This window comes from Tinamus guttatus, unplaced genomic scaffold (genome assembly GCF_059628265.1).
Source record: "Tinamus guttatus ecotype Peru unplaced genomic scaffold, ASM5962826v1 Tinamus_guttatus_pri_ptg000311l, whole genome shotgun sequence".
NCBI lineage: Eukaryota > Metazoa > Chordata > Aves > Tinamiformes > Tinamidae > Tinamus > Tinamus guttatus.
In genome coordinates, this window is record NW_028288845.1 from 475,604 (window position 1) to 489,466 (window position 13,863).

The 13,863-nt window shown below is 45.7% G+C and overlaps 1 protein-coding gene across 2 annotated transcripts in view; it reads right to left on the reverse strand.

Moving 5' to 3' along the window:
- EPHA4 (EPH receptor A4) overlaps window positions 1–13,863 on the reverse strand; it is an 88,363-nt gene that overhangs the window by 37,232 nt on the left and 37,268 nt on the right. For both annotated transcript variants that reach the window (XM_088528491.1, XM_088528492.1), the window contains exon 5: window positions 1,513–1,851. In XM_088528491.1, coding sequence (XP_088384617.1) covers window positions 1,513–1,851 — 339 coding nt within the window. The remainder of the gene's footprint in view (window positions 1–1,512; window positions 1,852–13,863) is intronic.

The following is a 13,863-nucleotide window of genomic DNA, read 5'->3' on the forward strand; positions in this document are numbered from 1 at the left end:
TGCCAAAACCAGTCAGAAATACCCTCTTTGCTAGGCGTTCACAGCACAAAACCCCTGTCCTTGCTGCAGTTCTCAACCTTCTCTTTTCATCCCACGTATGACAGACAGCACTCTCCCCAAGCTCCCTCCTAAGAGGCTGTAAGAGCCCCTGTTCTCCATTAATTTTCTTTTCACTGGGCAAAGTAATAGTTTGAATTTTTGAATTATAATTTAAAGGAATACTGTCAAGTGCATGCATAAAGAAAAAAAAATGAAAAAAGAAAGAAAAAAAAGAGAAGAGACTGCATTTCCAAAGGAACTTCAGTGGGTACTTGACAATTTTGCCCGTAACTGTGTCTGCAAAAGAAAAGTGCATTTCTAACTCTTAATATGGCATTGTGCAGGTCTAGTCTATAGACTCAATTTGTAGGTTTAAACTCTGCATTCCTATTTTTCACGTGGATCTATAAGGAAACAGCATACACAATACTTGTATAGGACAGCACTTGCAGTATATGCAATGTTTATATCGTCCAGAAAGCTCTAAATGTGCAGACAAAGGATAATCCCATGAGCTGTGCTGCGAGGTGCTGGATGCCTGCACCATCTCCAGGACGTGAAGGCAATCAGGGCTGTGAGAGACTAGATAACAGGTATGACAGTCTTGTAGCCAGTCTGACAGTCTGGATGGCTAATCTGCATACAGAGAAGTGTCATATTCAAATGTATATAATTTTGTTCATTAAATTGAAAACTCAACTAGAATCCTGTACATGAAACTCTGGTTGTCTGCAGACAAGAAATGCTTTCATGTAATTAAAAAAAGGGGAAAAAAAAATCAACACAAACGAACTTCAGAACTGAAAATGAACCTTGTTCTGCAGCATTTGCCAAGTCAAGCACAGAGAACTGACCAAGGGGAGGTGCCTGGGGTGTCCGAAATACCCAGGTACACAGGGCAGTACCGTGTCAGTCTGCCAGATGAGCCAAATGCAGACACCAGCCGGCATGAAGAGGCAGGCGCATATGTGGCTGGTAGAGTAATGCCAGCTTTGATCAACTGAAATGCAGTTCGCAGCAGGTCTGGAGGGGCTCACTTAACAAGGGGACAGCTCCTAACCTGGGGGGCTTTGCAGGTGAGGAGCGCAAGCAAACAAGTCATTCTTCCCAAATCTTGCACAAGCCTCGCTGGAGGGGGGATAATTTGCACAGTCCCGTGCCCCCCAAGCACATATTCCCCCCACAAGTACCAAGGGCACCGTGCTCCCCATGTGCAGGGTGTCCCCAACGGGGCACAGAAGCAACACTCGGCTCCTCCGCGCGCCTCCTCCTGCCAGCGCGCCTGCCGCTGCCTCCCCAGCCCTGAAAAACGCCAACGACCCACACGCACAACCCAGAAAATGAGAGTTTCACCCAGTTATGGCTCTTAGGGCTCCCTGCGCTCGTTTGCTAACCCCGAGTTCAATCAATGCAAATTGTGCATGTCCCAAAAGCCCACAGGCGAGGCAGGGAGAAGCACATCAAGACCCCTACCTGCTTGGTTGGTGGTCACGGTGACGGAGACGGCTTGCTCCTGGCTGGGATTCTGCTTGGACACTCCGTTCACCGCCCACACTTCGAAGGTGTAGTTGGTGTGCGCCAGCAGGTCCGTGATGGACACCTTGGTGGCCCTGAGGCCGTTCTGCTGGGGGCTGAAGTGCACCCCGCTGCCGCAGGACCGGCAGCGCCCCGGGTCCCCTGCCCCGCACCTCTTGCACACCACGTTGTAGGAGACGTCGTCCCGGCCACCCCTGTTCTGCGGGGGGCTCCACTCCAGGTTCACCGAGGTCTCGTTGACGTTGGAAATCAGGTTCTGGGGAGCAGAGGGAGGGCCTAGAAAGCAAAAAGGCAACATGCTTTTAGAAACTGAAAAAAAAAAAAAAAAAAAAACAAACACAGCATCCACACATGAAGGGTTTGGGGTGATAGTGGATGTGCGCAGCTCTCAGTGGAGCCAATAGCAAAAAACATACAGAATTTTATTTGTCCAAATTTTTCATCTTCATTAAGAATAAACCGGTAAGTCAAACTCTATTGTCTTCATCTTAAGGATCAACAGCATTTTCAGATCAAAATTAATCTGAAAGCTCAGTACTGCAATCAAGTAAGATTCATTATAAGATTTTCACTGTCACTATTAATATTCAATATGAAAAACTAAAATATATAATTGATACAGCAGTATAATCATTTCCCATGAGCTCCCAGACAAAGCATCAAATACATAGGCTCCTGCTTTCCTTGAAATTTTCAGAGTCCCCCATTATATACACACACTATCACTGAAATCATTAATATCTCAATATTTTTGCCTTAGAATAAAGATGCAGTATTTTTCTAACAGCTCAACGTTAGGTTATGATTAGTGGAAACCAAAATCCATCAAATAGGGAAGGAAGAAAAAAAAAAAGGAAGGAAAAGAAAGAAACTTTGAAAAAATAAGAACTGTGAAGCTGTGAACTAAAGCTTTAAGGAAGAATAAAGAGAGAGGAAGCTGTCACAAGGGAGTGCTGGGGAATGCAAAGGGATTGGGGAGAAAACACTGAAACACCGGGAGCAGGTAGAAGGGCTGATGCAGGAAAACTGGTGCAGAGCAGGGGACCATAGGTCACCTCTTGATGACTCAGAGCACCACTGTGAAACAGGAGAGATTTAATGTGCTACAGAGTGTTTCACTGGCATTAAAATGCAGCCACTTCTGGGGCTGAAGGCAGAGCCCTCCGGAGATGGACACGGTACCAAGCTCAGGACTTCCACTGTGCCCCGTGGAAATGAAGCAGAGGAGGAGAATAAAGTACACAAAATACAGCCACCAAACTGGCAACCGGGGGATCCTGTGACCCCTTCTCCTAGTGACAAGCCATCTATACTGATTACTAAGACATATGTTGGGACCAGCAAAATAGTGGAAATAATTTAGTAGAAAGTCACAAAGCAAAGCACAATTTTTATTAAAGACAGAGGAGTAACTGCTTATGAAAGCAGCTTAAATTTCTCAAAATAAAGCAGACATGTAGAATTAAAAAAAAAATCAATTTCATCTTCTGGCAGAAAAGAAACATGAATAGAAAATTCCTATGCTTGTTATTTGTCAAAAGTTATGAAATTGGGGGAAAAAATATAGCAAGCACCAACAGTTTTGCTAAGCGTATAAATAAATTAACCATAATCTCTCAAGTGTCAAAGGTATAAAAACACCCATCAAGCTATGCTAGGAACCAAATAAATTATGGTGAAATTCTGCAGAAATTACAGAGCGACTCAAGTGTAGCAATGAAGAGGTTAAGTCATTTAAGAGGTGCCTCTCGTTAAGATTAATTGTCTGCCTGGATCCACGGGGCACACCTAAAAGGCAGTCTGGATGCGAGCGGCTTTGAGGGCTGCATCGTGTCCTCGGGCCTGCGCCCGAGGTGACGCAGGGAGGCAGAGGAAAATCCGCAATTACACAGAGGTCAAACGCATCTCCTTATCCTCAGTGGCTACATGAATGGAGGGCACTGCAAGAGCAGCTGAGCAAGGGTTGCTTCTCCACGCTCACTTCACAAATATGAAATTAATATATTCATTTTGAGAAAAGGGAAATCCTCCCTTCCTGCCAACCCTTTGAAACCGTCGCGGAGTTAATTAGGGCTGACAGGCAGAATTACCGCGGTGCCAAGACAGAGCTCGGACGAGCCCTGCGACAGCAGGTCCTGCCTTTCGCACCACAAGGCTGCGGCTCAGGATTTATATTTATACTCTGGCAGTATTTAGAGCTGCTAAAGACAAGAGCCTTTTGCTCAGAGATCACTGACTAAACACAGAAAGAGACGTTTCCTGCTCTGAAGAGCTTAGAAACCAGCACAGAAATAAAAGGGAAAGGAACTGTTTTTGTCTCTGGTTATCGAGTGGAAGCCGAGGCACTGGAGAGGACACGAGCAGACCCGGGCACACGAGATGTGCTGCAGACCCAGGGCCAAAGCTCAGACCTGTGGGTGAAGCGGCAGCCCCGCGCTCACAGGAGCCCCGTTCCCAAGAGGGGCTCTCAGGCAGCAGCAGGTCAGCTCTGCTCAGCCTACAGACACACAAACCTGCTTTTAAAGACACGCTCTGAGCTCAGCGACGTGGAAGACGCTCTCCAAACCATGAACTCGAGCAATAACACACAGCTGCTGAGCAGGAACTAAACTGCATCCCATTTACCCCCAGCTCCCATAGCTGCCCAGAGCCAGCAGGCACCCAGGGCCACAGCCATCCCTCGACATTGCCAGCAAGGCAAGAAAACCAGCAAAGGCATTTGGGGGAAAATGGGAGGCACCAGACACCTCAACGCTGAGTCGCTGCTGCTGCTGAGAGCACCGACCCGCAGCGCGGCCCGGAGAGCCGGGAACCGCGGGGCTGCCCTGGAAAACGCAGCTCACGGCCCAAGAGGAGCCAGTGGCCCCAGGGCTGCCCTCCCTTCGGGGCAGCAGCCGCCGGCAGCCCTAGCGGGTGCCTTTATCCCAGGGACTGCAGCCACGTGGGGGTTAAACTCAGGCTCGCTCTGATGTCCATTAAGATATTTTCCAAGGCTCTAGGTCCAGTTTCACGTGGGAAAATGTGCCAGAATGAATCAAGCTCCTCAGAAGCAAGAAGTCAGTAATTAGTATGTGGGACAGGGCACTGCGGTGTCTAAACAGAGACGCAGCGAGGCGGAAACCCGGGGAAGCAGATGCTTGCAGGTCACGGAGATGAGCACCACCTCCCCGCCTGGAAAGGAAGGCGCGGGGGAGTTTCCCAGTGGTGGCTGGCCTTGCAGTTAGGGGAAAAGCCATTTCCTTTCTTTTTGGAGCAGAGTTGTTAATGGAGCTATTGGCATAGGGAGTGGGGAGCAGTTTCAGAATGATGGGCCTGGTTTCAGGTGTTGAAACCTGCCGGCCATAGCTGCTTCTTCAACAGGGAACAGGATTCGCTTTTGTTTCTGACAGCGGGGCTGGAGCTGCTGCTCCCAGATGGGAGGAATACCTTTCCACAGACACGCTGGGCTCTAAATGTCAGTGTTGCTCCATGATAAACCCCGGCTGGCAGGATCCCTTGGGAAAAACATGCGCTCACAGAGAAACCCTGCGGCCCCGTGGAGAAAAATCCAGCAACGGGACCGATCAGAGGGGAGATAAGGCGCAGCGCCTCCAAAACGCTGTTGCCAACCTTGGCGATTTTGTCACCAGGCCCAGGATTTACAGCGTTTTTCTGAAACCTCCTGCTGACAGAGACATGATACTGCATGAGCCATTCGGCATTCCTTAAGCATAGAGCTAACAGAGTCCCACAGCCCATGAAACTTGAAAATATGAGAGTCCCAAGGGTGGAGGGAAAAGAAAAAAAAAAAAAAAAAAGGAGTTGAGAAACTTGTATTCTGTAAATTAAGCCATTTTAAAGTTCATTTTATGAACTCCCTCTCACCACTGCACGACAAGACAACAGCCGTTCACAAGTCTCAGGGAGAGTGGCCAAGAGGACACGCTCTGATCTCATGGGGCCTGAGAGCAGAGTCCTGCACCCAGCCCTCTTACTACAGCACCCGGACAGACACTGGGGATCCAGCCCTGCAGACAATGTAGGGATTGGAAGTCTTTTTTATTTTATTCCTTTTTAGGACTCCATAAATCTTGCTTCACAATAAACCTACCTAAATCAAGTGAGCAAATGGAAAGGCCTTGGGTGAAGCAAGTGCATTGTGTGTCTCAGGGCTCCAGGAAACACTGAAGAGTCTGTTTAGCAACAAATAATCTTTGTCAAGCTAATCTCGCTATCTCTTCCTCAACCCTCCTATTAGATTTACTTAAATGTGTTGGGCAATAGAGATTGTGCTTGGTTTTCCCAGGCTGCAATGAGCTATCACTGGTATGTCTACTTGTCTGCCTGTCTTTCACACACACGCATATCTGTCTGACTGAAGAACAATGCTGAATCCCATGTCAAGCATTCAGGAAGACCACAGTGTTTAAAAGGTTAACAGCATGAGCATTGACTTGAACTCAAAGCACAATTGAGGACGACTGAGTGATATTTTAGCCTTCTTCCCACAACCTCAGGCTGCATTTTAACTTCTTTCATCCATCACTATTTCTCCCTCTCCTTTCCTATAAAAGCGCAAGTCCCTCTCCCAGTGAGAGGCCTCCAGGAAGCCACCATAAGACTAACAAAAAGCCTGCTGAAATCTAGAACAAGGCCAAACACCACCAACTGACCAGCAACCTCCCTCCTACCTTCCAAATCACAGGATGCATCCGTGTGCTATTTTTCCACATGCTATTTTCCTCTGAGAATTATAGGTCTCTGTGGGCATCCTTAAAGAGTCTTGGTGATTCCTGCTGGGACCAGGCTCTGGTCCGGGCACCACAGCCCAGAGCAAAGAGCCCGTGACCTCTCCTCGGGACTGCACACGCACACGTGGTGCCGAAGCGAAGGAGCTCGACTGTGAAGTGAAACGGGGTGCACATCCAACGAGCAGGGTGCAGGGGGCTGCTTCTTTGCAGTGCATTTTCAGCACACTGAGGTGTTGGCTCAAAGCCCGCCTCAGCAGAGGCCGTGGAGGACAGCGCTGGGGCCCTGCATAGTCTTGCTCTAACACCAGCCTGCTGAGGAAGGCAGCCCAGAGCCCTTTTTTTTCTTTCCTGCCATCAGAGAAGATCATTATAACTGTAGGAGATTCAACCAAGTGAAAGTGGCAAAATTGTTCTGTCGGGAAAGAGAAAATGTATCCCTGTGAACCCAGTAAACCATTTCAAAGGCAAACAGCACAAAGAGGATTAGCTGCAACTGAGCGAATGTTCTTGCTTTCCTCAAGGATCAATCACTCCCAGTCCCTTCATGCATGCAAAAGGGAAAATAAAGACACCAGGATCCTCCGTATGCCCAAGAACAAGGCCCAACTACATGCCCAGCATCCAGAGCGCACGAGGACTCTCTCAATGCCGCCCCACCGCTGAGAGCAGGAGAAGGTCTCTGCTGAAATCCAGAGTCTGGAATCCAGGCTGGGAAACGAGCTCTGCCTGCTACAAGCCCACGTCAAGCGGCAGTGCTGGAGCTGTGATCCTGCAGCCCCAGGGCCTCCCACGAGCCAGGCACTCGGGGCCAAACCAAACCCAGCTCACCTCCGCAAGCGGAAAATACCCCTGGAAACAGTTCCCTGGGATAGCGAGGTGTCACTGCAGATGCTCCGTGTTGGAGAACTTATTTAAATGGCTTCTATGGCAAGGGTTTTAATATCATTGGTTTTATATCTTACATTTTTATTACTGATCTGCCCAGCGAGGTGCTTTTCCACAAGCCTCCCTGGGTGTATGCACTGAATTCAATTACATATTTCTACAGCTGGACCAGACAGACTTGTTTGACACAGAGAATACTAACTTCACTAAACCAGTTAATTTAGTTTGGCAACAGGATATGGTTAGAAGGTGTGGATTAAAGGATGAAGAGAAGAGAAGAGAAGAGAAGAGAAGAGAAGAGAAGAGAAGAGAAGAGAAGAGAAGAGAAGAGAAGAGGGAAATGATTCCAGGCAAAACAACTCCTGAGTGATCCTCTTGTCCTATATAATGAAAATATGTAATAAGGAACACATAACTTGGTCCTCTGCTGTTGACAGGGTGTCACAATCTCAGTTTTAGACAATCAGCAGCCTGAAATTTTGGACAGGTCTTTACTGAAGCTGATACTTGCAAAGGGATTTTATCCAGTGTGAAAAGCAACAAAAGTAAGATAAACCAGAGCTATAAGTGAAGAAATACTCTAGTTTTTCTTTCCTTTGCAGCGCTGGAGACAGAGCACCCTGGCTTTGGTCTGGTCATTTTCATTTGACCTGAGTAGTCTTTATAGACTATCTTCCTAGGTTGAAAAGAAAACAAAAACATCACCCCTTAAAAGATATATCTGTGGGAAGAGATCTATTAAAAACGCAAGCTGAAACCCACACTCTTCAGGGAGTTGCTAATGGACGTATTTCAAATATATGCCCTGAAGAAAGCAAGACTTCATTATGAGTGTCCTGTCAGACAGCAGATCAGTGCACTTAAAATGCAGCCTCTTTCAAAAGAGAGATGTTTCCAAAAAGATATGTATGTGACTGCGTAATGAGCAGGATGAGGCTTTCGATCCCTGGAAGGAGAAAATGATTTAAAAAACAATTTACTTGGTCGGTATGTGCACGTGTATAAAAGCGCGTTTCCCTACCAGGTAACGGATGCCTCTGCAGCAGGGGCAGTGGGTAATTATTTTCGAGGGGGCTGTCACCCTGCATTCAGCCTGCCTTCGCCAGACAGTGTGAAATCGGAAGGAAGCTTCATTGGCAATTCCCACCAGACACCAGAAAATCTCAAGCATGTAGAAAAGACTTTAATCTTCTTTAACTGTTCCCATGCTCTCCTTGAGGGAAATCTCACCTCTCTTTCTCAGAGCACAGAAAACAGACCTATAAAGATTATGATTCTAACAAACGGTAAAATAACAGCAGTTTGAGACATTCTAACCTCCCCCTTAAACTGAAAAAGCCTCATAAACATACTGTGAAACGCAGGAGGCTGCAAACTGTGAGCATTTGTTAATCAAAGTCAACCGGACAGACCAAAAAGCTTCACTGGGCTTTGGACCAGGGCTGACAAAAGAATCTTCCTTAGGAGCCTGCCCAGAGAGATGCTGACCCTCTGTCTCCAGTGATTTCAAAAGGAAATCAGGGTATTTAGAAACCTTGAGCTAATTTGCTAAGAAAAAAGATTTATACAACAGAGAAGACTGCCATGACTCACTACAATTTAAAAGGAGCCCAGTGTGAACTGGACTAATTTGAATCAACAACTTGGCCTTGGCCATACTACATATAATCAGTTAAGCCTTTCAGTTAAGTTACAGAAACATCAGACACGTGGGAATAGCATCCAACTGTCTAATAGCATAAAATCCAGCTGGAAATGCAGTATCAGAAGTGGTGAGAAGTATAACACGTCTACTGTTACATGAGATGTGGCATAGCAAGAATAAAGAGAAGAAATAAAGAGGTGCAAGAGAGAAAAGATTCATGCGATGAACAATCCCAAGCATCTTTGGAGCCCATCTACCGAGAGCAATGAAGTGTCACTTGAAGACACAAGCAGCGCTGAAGGAGTTAGCTGGGGCGCTGCCTGACCGCAGCACCGCGCTGGGCCTTGGGCCGCGCCGCCAACGCGACCGTGACGCTCCCTCCCCGCGGGGCCGCTGAGCTGCCGACAGCCTCTTAGCAATTCTAATCAATACTTCCCAACTCAATCACCATCCTAAAATCCATCTCCCCGGAAGCAGCGCTGAGCGTGAAATAAAGAGTTTACCATTTTCAAAGCACATGCAAAGAAAGTAATTATTAAGTAATCAATGTCTTAAACTCTTTAAGGTGCCCCACTAAAATGTCTGGGAAAGTGGTGCCAGGCACAACCTTCAAGAGAAAGCTCCTTGGCTTCCACCTCCTATTTCATAAAGCTTCATTAAACATGTCCAGCTTCGAGCTGTCAATAACGTTTCAGCAGGAGAGCGGTGAAGCCCTTCAGAGAAGCCTTTGCTGTTACTCTTTACCCATCTGAGAGATGGGTTGTAAGGCAGGGTAAGCATCTGGGCTGTGCGAGTCCGCGCTCAGAAACAAAGCCCGCGCTTTCCGGTGACAGTTGTCTATGTCACTGCCACTAATTGCTTCTTTCAGCGCTTGTGGACACGTCTCCTGTTGCTGCGGGCTAGTTTACACAGGCTCTGACAGTTAGGTCTTGCCTGCATGTATATTCCTGACCATTTATCACTACAGATCATGTATTTTTACAACTGGTGAGGGTAAAGTCAACAGTCTGCAAGATGCGGCAGCCACTTGAAATATCAGTCATCTGCTTCTCCCCCCTTCTCCTTTCTGTGCATGTTTAGCATTACAACCAGTTTTTAATAAGGCATCTGATTTGGTAAACAATTTCTAATTTATTTGCTCGGGCAAGACTCCTTTGACTTCAGTGGGAGATCTGCCAAGCTGGGAATGTTGGACTAGGGCCAACGATAAAATGCCCGTTCTCCTGGCACGTATGATTTCCTATTTACTTGCCAAGGAACCCTGGTTACCAGCCTCACAATAGGTTTTGTTTCATTAACGTAGAGAACAACACAACTGATATTTCCTCTTCAGAGGGACTTAAGTGAAGAGGTCCAATTAGCATTGGCAGAGGTGGGAGAAAACTGCTGCTTGCAGGTGCCACTCTGGGCTCTGCAGTTCCCTTCCCAAAACTGCTCCAACAACAGCCCCAAGTGCCCACTCACACTTTCTAGATAAAAAGAATGAAGCCTCTTTTGGAATACCAGAAGGCTATTTGTCAGCCTGGACTGGAAAGGACTCCCATCAGAAATACGGGGTAGCTCTGTCATCAGCCCAGTTCCTGAATTTCTTATTCTCAGTCCTCTAATTTACTCCAATGGCTCTACAGAACTGAATCAAAGTCCACAGTTAATTGAGTAAATGTCTCTTAATTTACAGCTCTGGACAGAAAAAATCAGAAGAAAGCTAATAAATAGTTGCTGTATTTCAAGGAGAGACGACTTTACGTCATTTATAATGAGACGAACTCATTATAAATACACATTGTCAAATCACTCCTGCCTCTCCTGAAGCCATCCCGATAGCCAGTTCCTCTTCTGCCCATAACCACTCCTTTCCTTACTCGCCATGTTCTCAATTCCTTCAGTCTATGCTCGTGGATGAGGGGAGCAGAGCAGTCTCCTTTGGAATTCCTTTCATTCACAATCCTTTCCCAGAGGGCTGGCAATGACAGACTGTGTTTTCCCTGCGATCTGGAGGAGCAAACCCCACTCTCTCCCTAATGCCTACCCATTGCTCTCTCTGCTGCTGCAACCCATGCACCATACCTTAAAAGGCATTTTAATATACTGTTTACAGTATGAAGAACCTTATATATGCTTTGAGACCAAAATAACTTACTTAATACTTGTTGTCATACATAAAGATGCAGAAGAACTATTATGCTCTAAGACTTCCCTTCTGAAGATCAGTCAGTATTGTCATTATGTTGTATTACATAGAATGGGCTACTACAAAAAAAGATTAGACTGAATGAACAGTCCCGAAACAAGTGTGCAAAACTCCTGGGAGGGAAGCACAGCAAAGCCAAGGCAAAGCTACCTACAAGGTACCACTTATCGTATGACCATGAGCTGTACCCTGCTTTCCAGTTCTTTAAAAAACAAGAGCAGTGATAATCAGCGTCTGTCTGGAAACCCAGCAGCAGCACAAGCTAAGTTCAAGAAAAAAGAAGAGAGCAGATTTGTTTATTTAGAAGTCTAAGCAATCATAATAAACATATGCTCAAATCATCAGCTCCTGTGTAATTACTCATTTGCAAGCATAGTTATTAGGCAGGTAAACGTACTCTTTTTTGAGGTGGGAGGGAAATGCTGGTCAAATATTTCTCTCTCAGATATTCTGAATGCAATACAGATGACTGAGCTAAGGGCACATATTAAGACTGCAACATTTACAAAATTGAAGTGTTCAGACCTTTCCAACCTTTTTTTTTAAAACCTTGACCTTGGAAACAAATAATGAGCGTGTTATTTTAATGTGCATTCAAATTTTAACAACGCAGTCACACAGCACTAGTGGAATCCACACTGCGTTTCCACTGTAGATTGCTCATCATTTCATTATGGTTCATTATGTTGATAACTGTCAGAAAGCATTAGAAGCAGGGGCCTTGAGTAATAGCACTGAAATGGTAATTTAAAAACAATATACTTTCTGGAGGAAATACAGCAGTGCACTAAATTCAATTAGAAGAGGCAAATGTAAAGACAACTAAGTGACATTTGCTGTTTTGAAGTCAGGATCTTTCCATTTCTTGATAATCTAAACTGCAGAAAGTCCCTTTAAAGCAGGTGTTTTTCTTTTTCATCCCTCTAAATTTGCCCTCTTTTGCTCCAAGTTTCTCTTGTATAAGCTGCCTTAAATGCAACTGTTTTAGAAATATTTCAGGCCACGTCAAAGTATCAATCAATCAGTCACTGCTTGGGTGGCACAATGGACTAAACTATCGTGGTCATTTACTGAAACAGATTTCAGGCTGGACAGTCAATGCCAGGAATCTCTCTTTTGTAAAGGGCTTCCAATTAAAAATCATTAATAATCTTAATCAAACAGACAATATAAACAATACAAAACCACCCCAAACTCACTCATAATGCAAGTATTGTTGGTTAATAAAGGGTTAGAGAACCCAATTCATTAACATTATTAACTTGGGTGGGAACTGCACCCGCCCACACCACACCGCAATTCACAGGCCATCTACTACCCACATCCTCATGGAAAAGGAGATTCAGGAATGAAGATTATTACCTACATTGGTTGGTTTTCTTCCTCACAAATTTGTGTATTGGTAAGGCAATTTATTCTCCATTAGATTGCTAACCTTCTGTCAAACCCATCTTCTGAGCAAGTACTGAAGAACAATGAAGGCCCGAACAGATGCATTAAGACGACTTTTGCTGTGCTTTGAGAAGGACAAATGACTGTGTTTTATTCAGTTTGTGCTCAAGTGTATCACAGCGTATCAATCTAACACCTCCCTGCTAAGGGCACAGTTCACCAGCTCACGCTGCTTCAGAACTGGAAGGCTGGATTCCCAGCTTAGTCAGTTGGGAGACACACGTGCAAGATGAGGGAGCTGCTCTGCTCCTCCATGGTGATGCCCTCCATACATTAAACCAGAAGGAAAAGATACATAAGAAGATATGCACATGTGAGGGCGTCTGTGCCTGCCCTTCCAACACTGCCCACTTCACTGTCCTCCACACTCGCACCCAGACACATTCTGCTCTTCCTTTGAGGAGATTTAAACCAGACGTATCTTCTCACGTCAGTAGAGCTAAAATAAAAGAGAATACTAAAACCAGAGACGTGGGTATTTGTTTCGCTAGGACAACTGGCTTAAGTGAACATGAAGCACAGTCTTACAGCTCCACAACAGACAGAGAAGACACCAGCTGCAGAAGGAGAAAACATGAAACCTGTGGAGTAACTGTTCTGATGAGCCTAATCTTCTGATCAGAAAATATTATTTACCATGGGAACTGTGAGAAGGAAAGGAAAGGGAAATCTCCAATTCTGCCTCATCCTCTCCCACCACCAGGCTAACGGAAAGTTATAATAGTCTTCCTCCTCCAGCTTAGAAGGCGAGATAAGCAACGAGGCCAGCCAGGTTATTACTAAAGGAAATCAATAGCCAAGGGTCAAAGTTTTACAAAAACACATCCTAAGAAGCCTGAAGTTCTTTATCTTAAAAACTGTTAAGAAATAATAAAGAAAGGATCAATCCACAGTCAATTTTAGGTGTTCCCTCCAAATTACCCAGTGTTACTTTTATTCAGCTGGTCTAATAGTTCTCCAAGTGAACAGAAACCTGATTTTACAGGCCAATGGAGCAGAGTCTATCTTTTTGCTAGAAGAATGGATCTCAGATACTGTTTTATTTCTTCATTAGTGTGCCGTCACACTGAGCGATTACTAAACGTAGGGCTGAATGAGAAGACCTGGGTTAAAGAGAGCATAATGAACAAAGAAGAAGGTGCCTGATTATTATGGCTGTCAGCACAAGGGAATTGGGTTTGTCACCTGGCCTAACCAACTGGTAAGAACTGATTAGAGTGACTCCATCTGAAAGAGCCTTTGATGTTCATGCTCCCTCTGTCTCCACATCTCGTCAGGGAAGGCTGAGAAAGAGGGCGCGTCTTCCGGAGGGGCCTCCTTCCGCGGAGGCCCTTGGAATGGCTCCTGGCATTCGCCCCAAATGAGCTGGCAGAAGGTGACACGGC